At 41.0% G+C, this 25,780-nt stretch overlaps 1 protein-coding gene across 1 annotated transcript in view; it reads right to left on the bottom strand.

Moving 5' to 3' along the window:
• Positions 1–25,780, bottom strand: part of LOC136879242 (dipeptidase 1) — an 860,664-nt gene that overhangs the window by 97,702 nt on the left and 737,182 nt on the right. Inside the window, exon 9 of the mRNA XM_067153050.2 lies at positions 12,844–12,919. Within this exon, the coding sequence (XP_067009151.2) occupies positions 12,844–12,919 (76 nt within the window). The remainder of the gene's footprint in view (positions 1–12,843; positions 12,920–25,780) is intronic.

Here is a 25,780-nt window from a genome sequence, read left to right as displayed (position 1 = left end):
TCAATATGGTATCTTCGGTTCGCATGTGGAGGTGATGAGGTGAAGACAAACGAGGACATAACAGTGGAATACATGGCATGAAGCCACAAATCCCACCTTGTTGTCACCTGGTGTGTGTAGGCCGCAGAGCTTGAGCATACTCGCTTGGTCCACTAATCCTGTATTGACAGGGCAGTGTAAGCCAAGCTACCACTATTTAATGGCGCAGGATATGAACAACTATCTTCCTTGATACGATAATCACGTTTTACCGTTCTTTCCTCTGTACTTCAGAGATTAGGCATTTTGAAATGTTCAAACTTCAGAGAATTTTGTCTTTCAGTCTATTTGGTTGATAGTTTATGTCTCCTTTTTATGCACTTATTACGTGCCCGTACCAGCTCCTTCGCTATTCAGAGAATAACAAGGCTCTGACTTTAAGCACTGTTTTTCTACAGACTCAATCCTCCGCGTATGATTTCTCCCAAGAGCCCAGGTTCTTCATCATTGTATGCCAGAGGAACTGCAATTATAGTTTTAATATGAGCATCAAAATTTCGTTCTATTATAGTGCACATCCATTGAGACTTTCATTCCACTATTTAAGCCATAATTATCACGATCACTGGAGTATACTCTACCCTATACGTTTAGATATTTATGCCAGCTCTTTAACATCACACTAACGCACATAGCTTTTATTCTGCACTTAGATAATAATAATAATAATAATAATAATAATAATAATAATAATAATAATAACAGCAATAATAATAATAATACTACATTAAAACAATAGTGAAAGTTGGATATATACTGCTTGTTTCTACTGCTATCTATACGGGTACTGCGCGGGCACAACATTAACATCAGATGCTGAATGTTGGGAGCAGTGGCAGCGACACACAAGTTCAGTCTCTGGAAGAACAAAAACCCTTATTATTCCAGTTTTCTCCGTTAAAGAGCATTAAAAGTACACGCAATACGTTCCTTCATGTTCTCTGAAGTCGTTGGATGTCTCTATAGACAGTGTATTTGAGATATCCCCATAGGAAGAAGGGTTAAAGTGAGGTGACCAAGCAGGCCACTTAACTGATCCACCATGACCAATCCACCTAATAGGATATTTTTGGTCCAGAACCCGACGTACATAGGCCTACACAGCATTATGTGCGGGCATCCATAGCGCTGGAGGTACCGTATCTCCTCCAAAAGGCCAGAAATAATTGTTTGTATGAAGATGGCATATACCCTGCCGTTTAGGTTACCATTAACGAAATGAGGCCATAAATCCTTATTGTCAACCATCCCACACCAGACGTTAACTCTCCATTAACGCTGATAATCAATCTGTCAAAGCCAATGCGATTCTTCGACGGCCCAGTAATGCATATTCTTCCTATTCACATGGCCTGAGTTTGAGAAGGAAGATTCTTCGGTATAAATGACATCCGAGAAAAAGGTTGTGTTGACACTAATTTGACACTGTGCCCACGGACAGAACTTTACACGATTCTGGAAATCATTCCATTTGAGTCGCGATGTAAGTGTACATGGTAGGTATAAAGCGTATGCCACTTAAGGAAGCAATGTGTGCTCGTTTTCGGAATGACAATTTCGGCTTCAAGTTGGCGTATGCTGGCGTGTCGATTAACTACTGCAACAGTGAGAACTGTAACCTGAGCAGCGTCATCTTATACGGCAATCCTACTGTTATGGGTTAAAATTGCGCATATCACAAAGCTTCACAAAGAGACGGGAAAACATCCGTCTGGACGGTGGGGGAGTGGGGGTTCGTGTCAGTGTTTCACTCTCTGCTGAATTGCTCCGCCTGATTAGCATTAGGCCTGTCTTCAACAGAATGAAAGATGAGTGAGCAAACCAAGCTGTTGATAATGTTAGTAATATATCAGTGCGTGTGTTTGTTTCAGAACAACTCACTTGAACGCACTACACGCATAGTAAAATAATATGAACACATTCATCTGCTAACTTGCATTCTATAAAGGTGGGCAGCATTTCTACCTTATATTCGTTGGAGTATATTTTCTTTACGACACCTCTCAGCTTGCAGTGTACTGTACTGTATTAGACTGCATACGGATGATTTATTGAGTAGCCATGTATCTTTGTTTCCGGTAAGTGCAAACTACGTGGAATGGGGTACCCGATTCTGGGTGTTAGCAACACATGCCATGTAGAGTGTAAATATCATACTGCATTATACTATCCAGTATAATCGTGCCGCTAAGCATCAATTAACGGGCCTTCATGAACCATTCCGAGTCCCAATACCTGTGTCAGATGTTAGGGAACTGTTTATAATGGTACACTGTGATACATTCTTGAATAGGTCTTGACGAGCTTCATTGAACTTTTCTTGTTTTGATCATTTGAATATCCTGTAGTAAAAACATTCCTGAGCGGTAAAAAACCTTGAACGAACTGTTGACAAGGAAAATAGACTCCCGTAGGCGATCTGCGCGTCGTGATGAGGATGAAATGATGATGAAGACGACACATACATCCAACCCCCGTGCCAGCGAAATTAACAAATGATGGTTAAAATTCCCGACCCTGCCGGGAACCGAACCCGGGACCCCTATGACCAAAGGCCAACACGCTAATCACTTAGCCATGGAGCCGGACTGTGCGCCAAAAAATCTGTAGCGATTGTTGCTACCTTGGAAGTCTTGATTTACAGGCTAGTCGGAAACAACGTGAAACGGCTATATGAGTTTCAGAGGGTTGGTCATGCTGACAAATGATTTTAAAAAATAATACGATATTTCGCGCTGTTGTCTTTTTATCAGTTTCTGATATTAGCCAATCAGATTTCTTCTTCTTAATCCGTTTACCGCACCAGGATTGGTTTTTCCTTCGGACTCAGCGAGGGATCCCACCTCCACTACTTCAAGGGCAATGTCCTGGAGCGTGATACGTTGGGTCGGGGGACACAACTGGGGAGGATGACCAGTACCTGGCCCAGGCGGTCTTTCCTTCTACGCTGAACAGAGGCCTTGGCGGGGGATGGGAAGATTGAAAGGGATAGACAAGGAAGAGGGAAGGAAGCGGCTGTGGCCTTAAGTTAGGTACCATCCCGGGATTTGCCTGGAGGAGAAGTGGGAAACCACGGAAAACCACTTCGGGGATGGCTGAGGCGGGAATCGAACCCACCTCTACTCATTTGACCCTCGAGGCTGAGTGGACCCCGTTCCAACCCCCGTAACACTTTTCAAATTTCGTGGTAGAGCCGGAAATCGAACCCAGGCCTCCGGAGGTGGCAGCTAATCACGCTAACCACTACACCACAGAGGCAGAACAATCAGAACACTTCACGGGTAAATTCAAGTGCGCTTTTGATAAATCTACACGACACGTGTCTCAAGACCGGCTTGACAGCACCAATCGAAAAGAAAAAGCTTCTCCAGGGGAGGAATTTCAGCACGAACCTCCGTGCTAACAGGATAGCGTCATAACAATTATGCCACGTTGAAACAAGCTGAAACCCACGGTGTGTTTGTGTTTGATAATGATTTATCAGCATAGCTTTCAACTCTGTCTTCAGCTACGTGAAGGTTTATAACTCCGCCTCGCAAAGCCCATTTGAAATCTCCGCGAAGTATGTAATAAAATGACAACGGCACGAGATATTGAATTAGTAATTTTTTGACATAATTAGGGGTCAGTATGACCAACCCTATAACGCTCATATACCCGGTCCACGTTGTTTAAGACCACCCAGTATTACCCGTCTGCTTCAAATTGTTTCTCATATCTCCTCAAATGTCGTGGTGCTATTTGAAGCTGGAGATGACTTCAAGGCTCTTCATTCCTCCGCACAGAACATTAATGTTGGGTTCATTGGTTTATTCTGCAGCACCTGCTCTAGAACATACCCTGGGCTTTAAGACGAGCCCGGCCGTCGAGTAAGCCATTAACGAGATCGCGCGGCTCGATGGATTATTAATGCACACTTTGCTACCTACATCACGTTCCGCGCTGCTCCAAATAATTCTAGGAGCATACTCGAGACTTCATTAGTGCGTAGCTGATTGCCGCTCTTTCCAACATTATTTGTTTTAGTGTATTTTCAGAAGAGAGAACAAATAATAATAATAATAATAATAATAATAATAATAATAATAATAATAATAATAATAATAATAATAATAATAATAATAATAATAATAATAATAATAATAATAATAATAATGTGATGTTTGGGACATCACTGCATGTTTTTAATTATTGAACTATGAAATTAATTGATAAGATGTGTATATTTAATCACTGATAGGTCATGTTTAAATTAATATGTATATATATATAGGGTTTTTATCATCCAGTTCAATCATCATTTCATTTCTTTGTATCGCGGCTATAACGTATTCTGAACGAACAAATTATTCGGTAAAGTATTTCAACATCATGCATATTTATAACTTGCAGTAAATTTTCCAATAGCCGTTGTGAGGTGACCAGAGTCAGCAGGCTAATTTCACCCCAATTCCAGGAAAAGTACGTCATCTAGGTTACGAGAGACCTTACCCTCTCTACCTCATGAAGAGACAGTTGATACATTATTAACACCCACTTTTCAAACTCCGCTTCGGGACGCTTTATTTCAGCGGGAAAGTTCAGCCTGATGGATTCACAGCAATACATAGGAGAAGGGATGAGATCTCGAATCTTACTGGACCATGTGATATGGCTGATGGAAGGAGACAATTGAACCGATATATACCACCGACAAGAGCTGGAGAGGAGATTCAGATTCTCATTAGCATTCTTATTCAGATTGAGATTCACATTCACATTTTTATTGGACATTCTGATTCTCACTCTTGGAAGAGACTCTAACTACGATTCTACGTCTGCACGTCGTAGAAGATTTTAACTTAGTTCACTTCGCATCTGAGTATATTCTACTCAAAAGTTACTCTCATTGGGAATTGTTATCTCAATGAAGAGAGGTAGTCAACGGGAGACCGGTTCTGGCTAGTATAGGGGAGGAGAGCTTTTATTATGAATTTAGGTACGCTACTGTTCCGTAATACGGAAGAATACAAGTGTATTCTCTCCATGAACATAACCCATGGTGGTTTTGCATTAAAAATTAGGACTCATTACGACTTTATGTAAGGAGTACAGTAGGAAGTGTTAAGGACAGGAAATGTAGAAGTAGGACTGGAATCCAACAACAGAGAAGGCGGCCGGTACGAGATCTAGACCTACACATCATCAGCTTCAAGACAACAGAGTCTACATATGGTGAGCTTATGGCATAAGTTACTGCAAGTCTTCGCGCAACAGTTCATTTTTAAAATTAATTTCATTCAATTTTTCTTTTGCTTCCGTAAGTTCAGATTTCGTTAAAACGCCGTTACGTCACGTTTTTCATCTTAATAAATAGCTGTTTTAATTTTTATGTTCTGAAATTATTATTAATGATCCTTAAATTCCAAGTTAGTGTACTTAATGATTTGTGTTCCGTTCACCTCACCCCTGGGAGTTTTTTGAGTCTCATTACGTATTATTATTATTATTAACTATCTACTTTTGTTTTCAATCCATAAGCTTGAAGACTGGCGCCCTTGGGATACTGTTTATGGTCGGCGCCTTTGCCTCGAGGCTCTCGGTTGGATTGCTAGCCTGGCCGAGAGTTAGCAACACAATTCCCTTATCTTGGGGTCTGGGCATTTACGCTGCCCCAAAATTCCTCCAAATCATAGACTACACACAAAAATGTCCATCACCACAGAAACAGGCCATTTCATATACACGAGAGATGATGCCCGCCCTTGTCGGAGGGTCTGCTTTACAAGGACTGTACCAGAATATCAATGACCACATTATTTTTTTAATTATTAGTATTAGTCGTCCTCTCTCATCCCAGTACACAGCAAAGTAGAAATGTAATACAACCCATTCCATCTCGTCTCATTACATATCATTGCTTCTGATACCAGTACATCACATACAACTGTCCAGTTCCCATCCCATCCCATCCCATCCCATCCTATCCCATCCCATCCCATCCCATCCCATCCCATCCCATCCCATCCCATCCCATCCCATCCCATCCCATCCTACCCGACCCCCAATTCTTTCCATCCCAGTCCAGCTCAATACAACAGTCCCCATCCTATCCCAGTTCAACCTAAGTCGTCCTAGCACACAACACTACTGTACAACATAACAGAATATATCCAATTCCATCCTATCCTATGTAATTCTATCTCGTCCCATGCCAAAACACAATACAGTCACTTATTATAATAATTAATCATACACAGTCGTATCAGCACAATATGTTTTATTCCAAAACCGGTTTAAAACACAATGTGACAACACACTAATGCAAAATTAAATGTTTTTAAAATAATTTCAACACGGATGATGGATCATAGAGTCCGAAAACCGATTTTGAAATAAAATTTAGTGAGCTGATACGACTGTGTATGATTAATTATAATAAAACGTACTACCATCAGCACCGTTAATAAGATGGCTTTGATATTTTATCATGATTACAATACAGTCAAACAGATCTCATCGCATATTATTTCTTCTTTCACATTGTCCAATCAAGTCTTGTTTTATCCGTTTGATACGGAGCCTGTCTGTTTCGTTCTTACAAAAAGTGTAATTCCAGCCATCATCTGCAGAACAAAATTTGAATTTACTTCCCCATACGAAACTTTTTCTCCTAAACATTTGCACATTCAAAGATTTGTATTATTTTTCAAATGTAAAATGACAGACAAGTCTCTATAATAAGAGGTGCATGTACTGATTCAAGTGAAGGTAATTCCCTGTAAAACTGAAGTGCAATGTTTTTGTTTATCCATTTGTCGAATACATTTACAAGGGACAGTAAAGGCGCTGACCGTGAAGAATACAGCCCATTAAGGAGGCCAGCAAACACCATTACATCCAGTGTTTAATGAGCGACTTAGCCGCCCTCAAGCTGCTTTCATAATGTCGTTATTTCCTTGGACAAGTATAACAACGTGGGAATGGAGGACGAATTAAGGAGCTTAGTTTTATTAATTTACTTCCACTCCTTTTTCAAAATAATGACGAAATTACATTTTATCAAAACATTCACTTTTCATTTTTAAGAGTCCATTAATAACCATTAATAAAACTCCCTTTCTATTTAAGCAGTAATGATCAATGGTAGAAAAATCAACGAAAACATACCTTTTTTTAGATAAACGCATGAAATGTTAAGGTATTTCAGTATTACTGAAGAATTTTGACAAGAGATTCGTCTTCTTCTATGTTAATATTGTAGTAGCCTATTGCTCAGATTTACAGATTACTCATATATTCTACTAATGACGAAACTTTCTCGCTGGCACCTCTCAAGGATAGAAACAAATCTAATAATAATAATAATAATAATAATAATAATAATAATAATAATAATAATAATAATAATAATAATAATAATAATAATAATAATAATAATAATAATAAACATAATATGGCTCCTTGGCTGAATGGTCATCGTATTAGTCCCGGGATCGATTTCCATCCTGCCTAGAGATTTTAACTCCATATGCTCAATTCTTCTAATTCGAGTACTGGGTGCTTGTATTCGTCTCAGTACCCTTCTCTTCATCAATACACAACAAACTGCGCTACCAAGCACAACAAAAGCACGTAACAGTTAATACATACCTCCACGGAGTTTCGGCCCCGAGAAGAGCATCCGACGTAAAACTGGGCCAAGTTCCCATATACTGTCGACCTCACTAAATTTGGAAAAATGGAAATAAGAAGAAGAACTACCATAAAATAACCGTAATAATGTAGCCCATATGTGAATTAGTGGGATATATCATGTTCTATTAAAATCGACAACTGCCCATTCATGAAAATCTCAATGACATACAGAACATGTTGGTAGTCTTTGTTCAAGACACCCTCTGCTTCGACTGGCTGAAAGCCTCATTGCCAGCAATGGCAAAATATTATCATCGAATCTTCTCCCCAGTGTGAATGTGGAGCTGATAGACAGACTGTTTAGCACCATCACTCAGGAACATTTTATATATGCATTACGCAGGAAACCCGGAAATCCTACTCTTTTTAACACCTCGGGCAATTTAATTTATTTTCTCAGACCCAGGACATTTTAAGTTTGCCAAATGACCCAGAATAATACACAGTAATTTTTTTTTTGCTGAAAGGTGATAAATCAGATTAACCTTAAAAATAGGTTATTATTAACCATGTTAAATTACATGAACTCCATATAAATTATTATTATTATTATTATTATTAGAATTTTTATAAATTGTAGTTCCTTTACTTTCTTTTGCATTCCACGTATTTCAAATACGTACAATTAATAATAATAATAATAATAATAATAATAATAATAATAATAATAACAATGTTGATTTTATGTAACGCTAACTACTTTTAGAGTAATATTAATACCTTGTACTACCGCCTCTGAAGGGTCTTTGGTTTACCAAGTGACCTGTACTGTGTTGAAGGCCTACAGATTGTGAGGGGACGAGTGATCAGTGCAACATGTCATGGACAGGAATCGAACCTACGGTTTACGGATAACAGACAGGCACGTTAAACCTAAACTACAAGGTTGGCGTGCTCTATTAAATGCCTATAAAGTTCCTTTTATATACCTTCAGTTTTCGCATCGATAACATAATGTTACTTCAAGACAGTGAAGAGAAAATTAAGGAAAAGGTAAGCGTTTAATTTAGATTGTAAACCATTCCAATCCACTATAGTATATGTATCTATGATATCATTGTGTTTATGACATAATGAACTGCAATATGAATGATTGAAAGTTTCACTGAAACATGTTTTCTCTTGAAGAGTGTCTTTCATTATTAATTACAGTATTCCAATCCAGAAACTTCGAACCATTTTCCTTTAGACAGTTTCCTAGGTATAACGCACAAGCCTGGAATAGGTTGATAATTTCAACTAACTAGGTTGTATAATCTCTGAGGACGGTAGTACAGTAAGCGAAACCGAGTCAAGGTGTAGCAGAATTAATGACGTGAGATCGCACAGTTGCGGTCTAGGTAGAAAAGACGTCCGCTCTCCTACAAAATTATCTTTACATGAATCTCTTTCCAGATCGACTTGGCCGTATGGGGTTAAAAAGCCTGGGTTAACTCAGGATATATTACGAAGCGTGTTTTTTTTTTACTAAGGGCCGTTGTGTTGTAGACACTAGTAGTTCGCGTGCGCGTCGCAACGAGCGCGTGCGTCGTGTGCCCGCATGCCTCGGGAGCAACGGTGATCAGTCGCAGCTCTGTTGCTGACCTGTTCGGTTCTGTTCTGTGCTTCCTCAAATGTTGAAGCTCATCGACTCGCCCGCCCCGTGCAAGGTTCTGTCAGTGATACGGTTTGTGTCGACAAGGAACCTGTCTGATGTAAACAATCACCGACAGATTGGCGAAGTGTACGGCGCTAATTCTATGAGTGAAGGCAAAGTGTGTAAGTGGGTACGATCCACAGAAGATTAGGTGGCTTCAGTTGAAGCGAAGATTTGTGAGGACAGACGCTTCACAATAACAGCTCTCCCAAACGCCTTTCCTGACGGCCGTGAACTCCTGGTTATCGGAGCAGGTGGCAAGTCTCTATGAAGAAGGTATACAAAACTTACTTGTAAGGTATGATAAGTGTTTAAACAAACCTGGTGGCTATGTTCAAAACTTGAGTAAAGTATGTAGAATCTGCAAATAAATGTGGTGTTTGAAAATCGTCTTTCGTTGTGTAGTTCTTTTAAAACGACCCTCACTAATTAATAATAATGCTATTACTTCTACGGTTTCAGGGACGCCGAGGTGTCGGAATTTTGTCCCGCAGGAGTTATTTAACGCGCCAGTAAATCTACCGACATGAGCCTGACGTATTTGAGCACCTTCAAATACCATTGGACTGAGCCACGATCGAACCTGCCAAGATGGATTCAGAAAGCCGGGGCTTTCCTGTCCGAGCTAATTAGCCTGGCTTATTAATAGGTTGGAATTAATAGATATAAAAATAACTAGAACGATTGCTTGTGAAAAGAAGTGGGAACAATGGGAGGAAGGTACTCCGGATGAAAATATAAACAATGAGTGAACTTGAAGAAGAGAGTGTATGCATGAACAGGCTTGGGTGGTGAAGTTATTAGAAGCTAATGGAAAAGTATTGGTTACCTTGGAGAATAATGGACTCGGCGAGTCCAGCTCCTTCGCACAATAGTTATCGTACCGTCCCTCGGTTCAGAGTACGACGGGTTCGGTCCCGTCCCAGTCAACTGCATATTATTATATTTTATGGCTCGAGAAGTGGGCTTTTATGTTTAACTGAATACACTTTTCTTCATGTACATCTCAAGCCAGTCCTAAGATCCACGTAAGAATCCCTGACCTGGCCGGGGATCGTACCCGGGGCCTCCGGGTAGGAGGCAGGCACGCTAACCCTACACCATACAATTGAACTAAATCAGGACGTTGCATCGTACAAGCCAATAGAGTAAAAGGCCAGGAAGAAGAAGAAGAACAATATTAAGAAGAGGAAGGAGAAGAAGCAGGGCAAGTAGAAATAAAAGAAGGGAAACACGTTTAGAATTAAACGAAGCCACAAATCGAGTTGCAAGTACGTGCGTAGTAAATTCACAGATGCTTAGAGAATGGACGCTGAAAGGCATAAGAAGGTATAATTGTGTGTATATTTCTATAAACGTTCCGAATATTGAGTGACATTACTAGGAGTGGAAGTTACATTCTGGTGAACAAATTTGAAACGAAAATAATGAGAGTGGAGAATTTTGATGATTTGCTGTTGAGGATAAATTATTATATGCATAAACGCTTCAGAAATCGAAAGATAATGAGGGAACTTCCTAAGCATGTTTCATATTCAACTGAATTCAACTGTAATATAGTGTCACTCTGGGATATTTCCGACAGGCTCTCATAAGGTGAAGGACTTACAAAAGAACTGAATAAAGGCGCTATTTGATTAGAACATTTAGGCCTCAAAGCACCATCTACACAATATGGTTAGTTTTCAAGAAATAATCAACTTTTTCAAACAATCCATTTTCAGCACACTATACCTCGGCGTTGGCCTATCCAGCTGTGAGTACTGTTCCTGCAATCATCGCTGGTTCGGGTCCTGAGGTACCAACGTAGTTTCCAACTTTATAAATTTTTAAATCAATTGATGCTATTTAACATGAAAAGCATTTTGAAAATGGAAAACACACTCTCAGTAAGGTAGTATGAGTTCCTACCTAATAAATTATCTTACCATGTACAGTAATTACCCGATAAAAACAAATAAATCCAATGGCGCCAAACCCCTGATGGTCCTTGGCCTACTAAGCAACCACTGTTCACCCCTAAAACCAGCGGCTTATGAGGTGGCACTTGGTCAGCGTGACGAATCCAAGTAAAAGTCACTGCTCTCGAGAATCGAACCCGAGGTCTTGGGGCAACCATTTACCTAGCAAACTAAATAAATAAAATAATAAATAAAAATGTATTGCAATATACACTGCCTGACAAAAAAAGTTAAGCACCCAGGAGTGGTTGAAAATGAATGAAACTACATATGCTGAAAGACCGTGTGCCTTTATTGAAATGATTGCAATATGGGATGAAAGAGACAAGGCCGTTGGCAGTTACAGGTGGAATGTTAGCGTCAGGTCATTATGGTGCTGCACCGCACCCCACTCACCCCCCCCCCCCCCCCCCAAGGCCGCAATGCTTGCCCTTGTGCGGTTCGGAATGGTGTCAAACAGCCTTTGGATCCTCTTCTAAGGCAAGTTCGTCCTCAGTGCTGTGTATGGACGTGCATTATCTTGTTGGAACACTGTCCCAGGGTGCTGTGCCATTATGGGTAGGACGTGCGGACGCAGAATGTCTGTAACCTATTGCTGTGCCGTCAAAATCTGGCGAAGCGCTGAACGCATATCCTATGGCTCCCCACACCATTATGCAAAGGATTACGTCTATGTATCTTTCCACAATATGGGCAGGATCTTCCCTCTGCCTTCGACGCCGCCAAACCCGCACCCGATGGTCATCGGAAGTTATGGAGAAGTGGGACTCGTCACTGAACACGATGCAACGCCAGTCGTCCTCTGTCCAAGCCTCCCGGTCAAGGCACCACTCCAAACGCAAGCGTTGGTGTTCTGGTGTCAATGGCAACCGACGAATGGGGCGGTAAGTCCCCAGTCCGGCGGTTGGGAGTCGTCTAGACACTGTGCGGGAACTCACAGGATGTTGTCGAGTCTCCAGTACATTATTAGCGGATGGCAGGGGCGGAAGGTATGGGATCACGCAATGCTTGGCGCACCATACGACGGTCCTCCCTCGGGGTGGTGTTTCTCACTCGAATCTGCATGACGTGATTGGGTGCCCACATGCACCCATTCAGTCCAACATCGGGTGACTGTGACATCTGAATGGCCCATATGCCTGGCAGTTGCACGATGGGACCAGTCAGACTCATGCAGTTCCACAATGCGGCCTCTGTCAAATGCTGTCAATTAGTGGATAGTCTCTCTAACGCGTCCGCGATGCATTGCGGGTGATTCGTGCTGTGCGTAGTCCTCTCTGCATGTTTTACTTAACTGTCTGAATCACAGCAGTTGACTAGTAACAACCTATCAGCAACCGGATGGTGCAATCACGAATGCACTCTGGTGGGCTTTCTACATATTACATATCCTTGTAAATCTAATCATTTACTCACACGTCAGTGGTATGCATGTATACCGGAATGGGATAACATTGGACCACTCCTCCTGGGTGCTTTACTTTTTATGTCAGGAAGTGTATGCTAGATATAAATACAAAGATTACTTACTAGTTGATGCCATCGTAGCCAGCTCCGATGCCCACGTGTTCGAGACCAGCCACAGCTCGTATGTGGTTTATGTGATCTAGAACCAAAAATGACATGAGCTCAGATTATTGACTGACATTCAGATAACATTTTTTTGTCTGTCATAAACGAATGCAGTAAACTAACGAACTGCCAACTATAAAATAATATTAGTATCAACAATATTGGTTTTACTGCGTATCAACTATTTCTACGGTTTTAAGAGACGCATGTTAACGTTGTAATCTACAGTATATTATTACCGATGTAAAATTTTCTATCTGTTGTCTGACCTCCTATAACTTATAAACTCTTCAAAAAGTATATTGTTCACTTAATCCCACGATCCGTCGAATAATTAGAGTATAACATTTTGTCTGGCTCTGTTGGAATTTAGTTACTGCATCTAAACCCAACATCCCGCACTCAACCGTCCTTTGCTAAATACATCATACTGTTGCCAAAAATACTAATTTTTCCTAGTCTATGAAAAATCTCTAAACAATGGAGAAAGATTTTACAATTACAATGTCCCAAATGCATTCTCTTTTAACGTCCAGTGTTAAGTAGAGAAACAGGAAAGTACTCAGATTATTAAAACTATCTCAAGAGTAGACCTACTATTTAAACTGTCAGTTGTTGAGGCGAAGAAGGTCAGCCATTGTCCTGTGTCCTCTATTTTATTTCCGAGGATGGTCTAATTTAGCGCAAATGGCAAATTTTGAAACACTCATTTTTCCATTTCTATTGTTTGTTAAATACTATAAAATCATAAAAAACTTAACTCATTTAAGGTTTGAACTTTCATGAATAGGTTCAGGTGTTTTGGCTGAAATTAATCTTGTATAATATTACATTATACTAGCTATCATGTTGTAGAGTGTGCCCCACCACAATACAGAAACATTGTTTTAACAATTACAACTGTGTTTTATTTAGTGACCCAGCCTACGTCTGTAATGTACTAATAAGGACCAGTAGATTTTTCTTTCTGCCTTTTTTTTACGTCTCACCGACGTTTCGACATAAGACGCTGGTCGATCTGGGAGGCCAGGCTCATCCATTACAGACAATAACAAGCGGGCGGTGGATGAGGCCTATAGTTCTGAACTCTCCACATGCGGTTATCACGCCTCAAAAAGGCCTTGAAGGGTCGCCGTTTCCTGTCGGACGAGGATGTGCAGCAGGCGGTTACGGACTTCTTCACGCAGCAGGACACTGTGTATTACCACACGAGGTTCTTCAACCCGGTGCGTCGGTATGATGAGTGCCTCAATGCTCACGGCAATTTTGCCTGATTGGCATCCCGATTCAGGACTGTATAGCCGTAGAATGAAAACTTCTTGATCGCCCCTTGTATATTCCCTTCGCATTGACATGAAGCAAACTGATTAATTCAGGAAACGAATTGATAGGTTCTTGCTTACCAGATTCATCCACATTGATGCCTACTCAGAAAATGAAAGTGGAAATTCTACTAACAGATGTTTTGATTCATCTATAAGTATTAAACATATGTGGTATAATTTCAAGAAAACTTTGATTAAATTTTTTCGCATCTCTTTTGCTACATGAAGATTGCAGTACTAGTCCCATATTCAATACGTTCATTTCCTGAAGGCCTATTTCTGATTCAAAATCGGAGAACGATTGTTTTCTCTTTGCGATTTTATATGCGATTCCAGAAATGAAATGACGCATGGGTTTTAGTGCCGGGAGTGTCCGAGGACAATTTCGGCTCGCCAGGTGCAGGTCTTTGGATTTGACGCCCGTAGACGACCTGCATGTCGTGATAAGGATGAAATGATGATGAAGACAACATACACTGTACACCCAGCTCCAGTGCCAGCGAAATTAATCAATGATGGTTAAAATTCCCTACCCTGTCGGAAATAGAACCCGGGACCCCTGTGACCAAAGGCCAGCACGCTAAACATTTAGCTATGGAGCCGGACATGCGGTTCCAAAAAAAAGCTTTCATTGTAGTTTCGAGCAATAGATTAAGAAACCGATTTTTGTAACGTATTTTTTCAGATTCACATATAATATTTTCTGCGGTTTTCAGCTAAAATCGTTCTATGCTTGCATATTTTTAAAGCAATAAGTTCAACTGTTCCTCTTTTAAATCATCCGTACGCCGCAACTTCCAGTCCACCCATTCTTCTGAAATGGTCATAACCTACGGATTTTATACACTTAAAGCACTAAGAGCCATGCATGTATTGCCACCCAGCGTCATTTTATTAACTATCGGTCACTAATTTTTATCACAACACTGTACTTTTTTGTGATACTGACCAAAATGAACGCAAATCTGAATTTTCGTGTTCAACACAGGGAGAATCTTTAAAAGCAGCTTCACGCATTTTGGTCGTTATAACTTCACTATCAATAGCACTGTGTCGTCTTGATATTCGTACACTATTAACACTGAAGTGGTCGCGCGGATCACGATAGTGATCCAGCCATTTACTCATAAAAACTCCTCTCTATTGGTGCGATTGTTGAACACGAAACTCGGGGCACTTTCCTCCCGCCCCTTCCTCTTTCTAACAGGTGTTAACATTCTCTGATGGTTGTTGCGTCATAAAGCAATCCGTTCTTGTTTATCACCACTCTGATTCGATCGATCACTAGTATGACTTATGACTTCGTTAGTATTGCTACTACGGTGTCTAATCTCAATTCCTGTCAATATACCTACTCCCTTCCGTGAGTTTATATTAATTATTGATAGATAAGTGTCAAATGGATGAGTACGGGGATATAAATCTACGGCAGAATGAACCAGACACTGAGGAAGTTTAAACAAGAAAAATGGGCTGCTGTCACATTTTCGCACGTTTGCGAAACAAGACAATCAGGAAAACCTGCCATGTGTTCCCCATTTGGGTTTGTTCTGACCACCATTGAAACATTACATGAAAGAGATAGTGTCTTGTAAACACTTTCCTGAACACAGACTTCAAGTGAAGTGTACCATTTTCTTTGAATTTTCTGTAACGTAAGACTTTAATAATACTATTTTTGTGACGTAATACAATTATCTCACCTTTTGTCGCTTAGTTTGCATCATCTATCTGCGACGAGCACTTTCAGACTGTGTCAATATAGACAAATAGACACCACAAAAAGAACATTATGGTGGGATTGTATTAGAAAAATCACAATGTAAGTAAACGTTTCATCTCTTTCATGTAAAAGTACTTTTATAGAACTTACAGAATATTTTTCAGGATGTATAATTCATTGAATAAGTAGCATAGAATGGCCTTAAATCACGAAACAAATATGAAACACAGTTGTGGTCCGTGCGATCACAGGTGTTATATTTTTCACGTGACAAAGGGAGTGTTAAGTTAACATCACTATCAGTATATCTGAACATATGCGCTTGTAGATCGTCAGATATTTTCAACTTTTTAAATGTAATATTTCCTTTGCTGAAAAAGTGCGTAAATTTTCTACTCGTTCTTTCAAAGCTTTCTCACTTTACAAAGAACAAACTAATAGAGCAATTACAGGTAAAAAGCGAACAATGAGTGAATAAAGCCAAGTGCAACAGCGGAAGTCAGCTATTGGTGGATGCAAGTTTTTTACTGACAGCGTTGCCAACACTGTTTATGTAAATCGACTCATGGCTGTTATAATGTATCCATTTTGTGCAATAAATTAATCCACTTGGTAAAAATGGTGACATGTAACTATTGCCGTTCATCATCATCATCAGTTTTCCACTCCAGTTGCCCGGGTGTGGTTCACGAGCACTCTCCACTTCTCCCCATGTACCACTCTTCTCTCAAGACGACATCCCAGATGACTCCTCTTGTTCCTATGTCCTCTTTCACTTGGTCCAGCCATCTCTTCCTAGGTCTTCCTACCGGACGTTTTCTTCATCCAAACCTGTGTGTAGCCATTATTTTGCTGTCCTATCGTCCATTCATTTGACATGGCCAAACCTTTTCAAACGGGCCCTTGTCACTTTTTCGTTCAGGGATGGGTACACACCAGCTTCCTCCCTTATTCTTTCATTCCTTACCCTGTCCCTTTATGTCTTCTATACCATAGTTCGTAGGAACTTTATTTCTGCGGCTTGTAGTTTGCTATCCACTTGTTGGGTTGTTGTGCAGGTTTCTAGGCCATATGTTATTATGGGGGTGAAGTATGATTGGAATAGAATCTGCTTTGATCTTAAGGGAACTTGTTCGTCCAGAGGAGGTTCCGAACTTGATGGTAAATCTGAGCTGATTTTTGAATGCGGTTGTTAATCTCATGCTGTATTCTGTTATCAGTTGAAATGATGCACCCAAGATATTTATATTGGTCTACTGTTTCCAGCTGTGTACCTTCCAGCATTTTTTTTCCTTTCTTCTTCTGCCTGTTGACAGACATAATAACAGTTTTCGCTTTATTTATTGTTAATCCGCGTGCTTTCAAATGTTCATTCCAGGTGTTCAGCCTCTCTTGGACTTCCTTCTCTGTATTTCCCCAAATTACTACATCATCTGCAAATGTAAATGCATTGATGTCCATATTGTTCTTCTGCTTAATTTCTTTCATGACTTCATCCATGACGGTGATAAAAAGTAAGGGTTAAAGGATACTGCCTTGTTGCACTCCTTTAGTGGTTTGGAACCAATCAGAATTCCCGTTTCCTATCTGTACGCAACTGCAGCAGTCTTCGTAAAGCATTTTAACTTTCTGGATAAGCCCATTGGGTACATTTTTCTTTCTTAAGCATTCCCATATAGTCTTCCTTGGAACACTGTAAAATGCTTTTTCGAGATCCAAAAACACTAGTGTTAAGTCTTTGTCCTTCTCCCAATGCTTTTCTAACAGTATTCTAAGTGCAAATATGAGATCGGTAGTTGATCGGTGTTCTCTGAATCCATATTGTTCTTCCTGTAGTTGTGGTTCTATTATTTTCCTTAGCCTTTTTTCAAGTATTTTCCCAATTATTTTCTAACCATAAGACAATAAATGATCCCTCTATAATTGCTACATTTCTTCCGGCTTCCTTTTTTGAAGAGAAGTATTATTATTCCCTTTTTCCAATCATCTGGGACTTTCCTATCCTTCCATATTGCATTAATTACTCTATGAAGCCACTGTATTCCCATTGAACCAGTTGCTTTGATCATTATCTGCACTGACTTCATCAAATCCTGTTGATCTTTCTTTGGGCATACTATTAAGGGCCGCCTTAACTTCCTTCCATGTTGGCGGGCTCTCTTGGTCAGGCTCATCATTGCAGCTTAAACTGACCTGCGTGGTTACATCATTGGAGTCTTTCCCGTTCCTGATACAAAATTTCTTTCAAAGTATTTTATACTATTGCATTTAAGAGTAGAATGTATGTCCATTGTGAAATTATAACATTTAGAGCTTAATATTGTTTTTTAATTAATTTTCAATTTTATTATTTAGCATGTGTTGAGGATCTATTAACTGATGTATATTCATTTCTAAACCGTTTCTAAACTGTTCGATTTTATCCTCTGTTGGATGTTTGTGTTAAATGGTGAGAGCATGTTGTATATTTGATACTTCATGCCCTGTGTCCGGCTCATTGGCTGAATGGTCAGCATTAAGATTTCAGTTCAGAGGGTCCCAGTTTCCATTCCTGGCCAGGTTGGGGATTTTGATCGCGTCTGATTAATTCTTCTGGCTTGGGGACTGAATGTTTGTGTTTGTCCCAGCACTTTCCTCTTCATTTTCAGGGAACACACTACACTATCAACCACCACAGAAACGCGCATTAGTGATAATAAGGGTCAGTCAAGAGGAAAGCAAACACCCACCATAACACACATTCCGCGCGAAAGGTGGCAATACTGTTGTTACGTATCTATACTGCCATCGCTGTGGTAGGAGACCTGCATAGAGGCAACTCACAGGTACACGCAGTTGTTGGGTTCGTCTTTGTTGGTGCGCCGACTGGTCTACTTTGCTCGTCAAGCTTTAGAATTGGGGGCAAACAAAGAAGAGCAGAGAAGTTTGGTTCGTTTCCTGGTAGCTGAGGATGATGTAGTACGCACAACTCATCGTCGTATATGTGCTGTGTTTGGCGAGCTCTGAATATCCATGACGGGTGTGTACGAGTTGTATTGAAGATTCCGAGAAGGCCTCACATCACTGCAAGACAATGCGCGCCCAAGATAGACCCATCGAGCAATTACTCCTGATGTGATAGGGCGGACTGATGGCCTCATCAGGGAAAACCGACGAATCACAGAGGAAGAAATTCGTGTTCGGGTCGGCATTACCAAGGCTCTGTTCATTCCATTATCAAAGACACTCGCATTTCCGCAAATTTGCGCGCAGTGGGTTCCAAAACAGACTGACGGAGGGACAAAAGATTGACAGAATGGCGTCATATCTGAGTCATCTGTAGCGAAGAGCATGCATTTCTGCCCCGTGTCGTAACAGGAGACGAAACGTGGTGCCACCATTTCGAGGCCGAGAGCAAACGTCAAACAATGGAAACATCGCAATTCTCCCCCGCCTAAGAAATCGAAAGCTGTTCACACAAGTTCCGATAAAGTCAAGATGACTTCTTTCTTTGACTGCAGGGGCCTCTGTTTGTCGATTTCCTCTAGCGCAGAATCACACTTTGCAGAAACTGCGATGCACCATAAACTCAAAACGGCCTGGAATGCTATCGGACGGAGTCATTCTGTTACATGATAATGCTCGCCCTCCTACTTCTAATCTGACGAATATTACGCTTCAGCTATTTGGTTGGGAAACACTTCAATATCCCGCACAACCTGCATCATTCATCTCGTGATTTTCACATTTTTGGTGACCTGAAGGAAGACATTTGTGGATGTCGGCTTCATTCGGACGAGGAAGTGCAAGAGTGAATGCGGTTGTGGATTCGTCAGCGACCTACCTCTTTCTTTAAAACTGGAAGTGATCGTCTCGTCTCCCAGTGGAATAAATGTATTAACGCTTTTGGGGATTATTTCGGAATAAAACCGTTCCATGGTCACGTTTTAGCGGTTGCTCGGTTATTGTTTGACTGTCCCTCATACATCCCTCCACATAGGGTTGGCGTCAAGGAGGGTATCCGACCGTTAAACAGGGCCTAATCAAAATGTACGACACAGTTCGCACTCGCGACTCCAGAGCAATGGAAAAAGCGGTAGAAGACGAAGAAGAAGAAAATTTCATGTCCTGTGACATGTAGATGTGCAGCAACTGCAGATTTTTAAAAAATTTGCTTTACATCTCACTGACACAGGTAGGTCTTATGGCGACGGTGCAAAAGGAAAGGGAATAGGATCGGGAAGGAAGCGACTATGGCCACAACATTTGCTTGGTGTGAAGGTGCTGATCTTTCATGCTTCTTTCATGTTTCTGTCATCGGTTGGCGTGCAGGCGCACCCTACTTATCTGCTTCCCGTTGACTCTTCACTCCCCACTCCGCCACATAGCAATAAGGACAGTACTTCGCTCAGTTTATCCGTGCATTACACGAGATAACAATGAGGGCCCTTTCACACGATCCACTGCTTTGCACGCCACACCACTCCACTCCAGTGTTGCCAACCCATAAATCTTTTCTCCACTAAAGTTTAGTTGAAAATCTGCTAAATTCCGTTAAATTTCGAAATGAAGCAAAATAGCATATACCACCTGTTTTAATAACCAGTTGCAGAACAGGAGTTCATATGCGCACTCTATGCTCTGAAGCAGATGAGCTGAGTTGAGATCCTGTGGTTTCAAATGAAGTCACATGGTACTATTCTTTTTCAAAGAATATGCTAGCAGTTCACAGCAGCAAAGACCATACGGAAATTTTCAAATCTATTTCGAAAGTATTTTCACTTTCATTACTTTTTCATTGTTTTTGATAAGTGCAGAAATATTTTTTTTTGCTAGGGGCTTTACGTCGCGCCGACACACATAGGTCTTATGGCGACGATGGGATAGGAAAGGCCTAGGAGTTGGAAGGAAGCTGCTGTGGCCTTAATTAAGGTACAGCCCCAGCATTCGTCTGGTGTGAAAATGGGAAACCACGGAAAACCATTTTCAGGGCTGCCGATAGTGGGATTCGAACCTACCATCTCCCGGATGCAAGCTCACAGCCGAGCGCCTCTACGCGCACGGCCAACTCGCCCGGTGCAGAAAGAATTAATGTCAAACAATTTCGCATTTATATTGCACTGCCAATAGACGCACCGTCCATATTTGGGATCACTGGGCAGCTCAACCAAGTAGTCTTTTAAATTTTAATTATTTAACCACCCTTTACGAAATTTATGACTATTTTTTAACCTTTTCTTTTGACGTACCAAAATGAACCTGATGTCAAAAGAAACACGAAATCAAATACGACACTACCCGGCTAATCAAGAGCACAGTAACGATTGTAACAAATACTGACTGACGCTGTGGGCCAGAGCTGGTCTAGAAAACGAGTGGTAGTATGCAGCATAAGTTCAGTAAAACAGGAATACGTAGATTATTATGCCGTACTATTTTTTTCCTCTCCTGGTGATAAAGTGTGATATTGTTACCGCTGAAAATCGCTAAAAGAAGTTTGAAAATCCGCCAAAAAATCCGCTGTCCGCGAAATGGAAAATTTATCCGCTGTTCCATTTAAGAATCCGCCAAATTTGGCGGAAAATCCGCTGAGTTGGCAACACTGCTCCACTCCACCAGAGGTGTAGAGAAAGGCCGGTAGCGTTCACAAGAGACACTTCGTGTGGCGCAACCTCCGTCCACTCTCGTCAACAGCAGGCTGCTGTCAACCGGCCTGAAGTGTCTGCCACTCTGGGCGACCGGAAGCTCACTAAATCAGATTAGCTCGTTCAGACGGTCAACATATGAGCTACAAGCTCGAAGATTTCGTTTCAAAATGTCGATTCCATTCATAGATACTGAAATGTTAATAATAGAAATACAAAATCGTCCTTGTCTATGGGATTAACGAACGACAGACTGTTCAAATAAAATGATGACGATGATGATGATGCTTGTTGTTTTAAGGGGCCTAACATCTAGGTCATCGGCCCCTCAAATAAAATGAAAGGCTTCAAATGTGGAATGAAGTTTCCCATGAAGTGATTCCAAAGTTTGCCGAACTGGACAACTCCAAAGAGAGAGACGTTGATAACTTCAGTAAAAGGCTATATGTGTTATATGTTAACTATTTATACGATATTACAATAACATGGGTCAATGAAAACCGGTCTAGAAAGCCAAGAATAATGGCCGAGAGGATCCGTCGTGCTGACCACACGACACCTCGTAATCTGCAGGCCTTCGGGCTGAACAGCGGTCGCTTGGTAAGCCAAGGCCCTTCAGGGGCTGTAGTCCCATGGGGTTTGGTTTGGTTTCGGGTCAATGAAAAATAATTAATCAAGTTTTTTTAGCAATCTTCATTTCAAAAGAACTGCTTCCAATTAAATTACATAATAACATTTTCTTATTCGGACCAAGCACGATAGCTGCAGTCGCTTATGTGCGGCCATTATCCAGTATTCGGGAGATAGTGGATTCAGACTTAACTGTCGGCAGCCCTGAAGACAGTTTTCCGTGGTTTCCCATTTTCACACCAGGCAAATGCTGGGGCTGTACCTTAATTACGGCCACGGCCGCTTCCTGCCCACTCGTAGCCCTTTCCTGTCCCATCGTCGCCATAAGACGTGCGACGTATAGCAACTTTAAAAAAAGAAAATCTTATTTGTGAGAACTACCAGTGTTTTATTTACAGAAGTTATGTGTAGGTAGCAAGGCCATACAGTCATTCAAACGGTCAACATTGTGTGCATTACAAGTTCGAAGTTGTTGTTTCAAAATATCGGTGGAATACATTTCCTCATGTTGCTGTCCTGACGTTGTAAACTTGCTTCAAGGAATGACAACAATTCAAACAAATTCCCATTCATACGAAAGTAATTAGGAACATTTTTAGATCACTGGCACGTTCATCTAGAAGAATGATGAGCTCCTCGTTCTAGGTGATATGAATTCAATGGATGGACCCAATGAACCTTAGTACTCTTTTTCACCTCAACCTTCTTTTCCTAAGAATAAAAATCCCAAGGATATCGTGCGCGTCCATGGACGAGATTCAAACCGAGATGCAAAATATGTGGTGGGGACGAGAAGTTTTCGGCTAGTTGATGGAAGTGGACAGCAAGTGTCTGAGAAGTGGAGTGGAGAGACGTGGCATGGAGTGGAAAGCAAGTGGACCGTGTGAAATCGCCCTTACAATTAATAAATTAAGAATTAAGAAAGCAAGCTCGTACCTTATATGGTTTCAATCTTAACATTTTCCTAGGCTGCCATGCTGAGTTCTTCGAAATCCTGGCTCCTTGTCCAAGTTGTCTTAGAGATTTCATGTAATTTTTCTTCGTTAAGTACCCGTTTTTTAACACTTCCTTTCTTATTGAGTAAAGACTAGTTTCTCTCAATTCGTTTACGAGTTTCGGTACGGTCTTTCGATGTGGAGGGGTACACCTGGAAATTGTGTTACAAACTGCCTAACGACTTCCCTGCAAGACTCTGTTTTCACATAATTATCGTACATAAATACCCTTTTCTCTACCATATACACATATGGAGGCATGATGAGAATTATACCCCGATGTAACACCTCACAACTGGAGAATAGTTGGACAATAGATCAACACTTAATACACGTTCAATGCACGGACCTAAACTGTGAAGTGCGGGCATTCCTGCGCTGTCACTGTGCTGTGTAACGGGAAGTGATGAGTCAACGGGAGGCGGATAAGCTGGGTGCGTCTGCCAGCCAACCGAACAGAGAAACTCGCTATACACTTTAATAGTTTCGAAAATGAAGGGGAGGGCAGTTTCCTTTAGCTTCCTCGGAAATTAAGTAATGGGTATACCGTACAAACCGCAGACCAAGTTGAGAGTTGTGTAACATGTATAATTATTGTGTGTGTGTGTGTCTGTGTTCATGTAAGCAAGACTGCAAAATTGCAAATATACATATTGTTATTTTAAAACATTTCCGTTCGACGGCCGTATAGTCCTGAATCGGGATGCCAATCAGGCAAAATATCAGTGAGCATCGAGACACTCATCCCACCGTCGCACCAGGTTGAAGATCCCCGTGTGATAAAACACTGTGTCCCGCTGCGTGAAGAAGTCCGTAACCACCTGCTGCACATCCTCGTCCGACAGGAAGCGTCCACCCTTCAAGGCTTTTACGAAGGTATCGAAAGCGTGATAATCGCATGGGGAGAGATGAGGACTATAGGGCGTGTACTCGAGTGTATCCCGCTTGAGTTGTTGTCCGTAATGGATGAGGCTAACCTCACACATCGACCGGCTTCTTGTGTCAAAACGCGACCCGCACGGAACTTGGTGGTTTTTGACATATATGCTGCCCCATACACAGCCTTCATTCTTCGATGGGTGTTATTCGGCAGCCAAAAATAGAACAACAGCACGTTGGTCCTGTTTGGACGCATTTGGTAATATCGTCGCCATAGTTCACGTGGCCGCATTTAACGCACGAACCACGGCAAGACACGACTGCCACACTAATCCCTTTTCCCACATGTCCATGCTAATGTAAAAGTATCGGAGTCGCTTTACGTTGCATGTCCTCTGTAGCAATGCCCTCAAACGAAAACGTTTTGATCACGCCTTATATTTGAGAACGTGAACGTGAATGTTGTTGTTGTTGTTATTTGAGTCATCAAGCCATAGACTGGTTTGATGCAGCCCTCCATGCCACCCTATCCTGTGCTAAACTTTTCATTTCTACGTAACTATTGCATCCTACATCTGCCCAAATCTGCTTGTCATATTCATACCTTGGTCTACCCCTACCATTCTTACCACCTACACTTCCTTCAAAAACCAACTGAACAAGTCCTGGGTGTCTTAAGATGTGTCCTATCATTCTATCTCTTCCTCTCGTCAAATTTAGCCAAATCGATCTCCTCTCACCAATTCGATTCAGTATCTCTTCATTCGTGATTCGGTCTATCCATCTCACCTTCAGCATTCTTCTGTAACACCACATTTCAAAAGCTTCTATTCTCTTTCTTTCTTTCTGAGCTAGTTATCGTCCATGTTTCACTTCCATACAATGCCACGCTCCACACGAAGGTCTTCAAAAACATATTTCTTATTCCGATATCAATGTTTGAAGTGAGCAAATTTCTTTTCTTAAGAAAGCTCTTCCTTGCTTGTGCTAGTTTGCATTTTATGTCCTCCTTACTTCTGCCATCGTTAGTTATTTTACTACCCAAGTAACAATATTCATCTACTTCCTTTAAGACTTCGTTTCCTAATCTAATATTTCCTACATCACCTGCCTTCGTTCGACTGCACTCAATTACTTTTGTTTTGGACTTATTTATTTTCATCTTGTACTCCTTACCCAAGACTTCATCCATACCATTCAGCAACTTCTCGAGATCTTCTGCAGTCTCAGATAAAATAACAATATCATCGACAAATCTCAAGGTATTGATTTCCTCTCCTTCGACCGTGATTCCCTTTCCAAATTTCTCTTTGATTTCCTTTACTGCCTGTTCTATGTAAACATTGAAAAGGAGACGGGACAAACTGCAGCTTTGCCTTACTCCTTTCTGGATTGCTGCTTCTGTTTCAAAGCCCTCGATTCTTATCACTGCAGACTGATTTTCATACAGATTGTAGATAATTCTTCGTTCTCGGTATCTGATCCCTATCAACTTCAGAATCATAAATAGCTTGGTCCAATCAACATTATCGAATGTCTTTTCTAGATCTACGAATGCCATGTACGTGGGCTTGTCCTTCTTGATTCAATCCTCTAAGATCAGACGTGAACGTGAATGTATCTCTAGTTAATAGTTTTAACAACGAAATATTTTGTTGTGGGTAAGTGAAAGAGGGAGTCGGATTCCCTGACTTCACCACTTGATAGAAATCAAAGTAA

This window comes from Anabrus simplex, chromosome 8, assembly GCF_040414725.1.
Source record: "Anabrus simplex isolate iqAnaSimp1 chromosome 8, ASM4041472v1, whole genome shotgun sequence".
Taxonomy (NCBI): Eukaryota; Metazoa; Arthropoda; class Insecta; order Orthoptera; family Tettigoniidae; genus Anabrus; species Anabrus simplex.
This window is presented reverse-complemented; position numbering and strand designations above follow the sequence as displayed.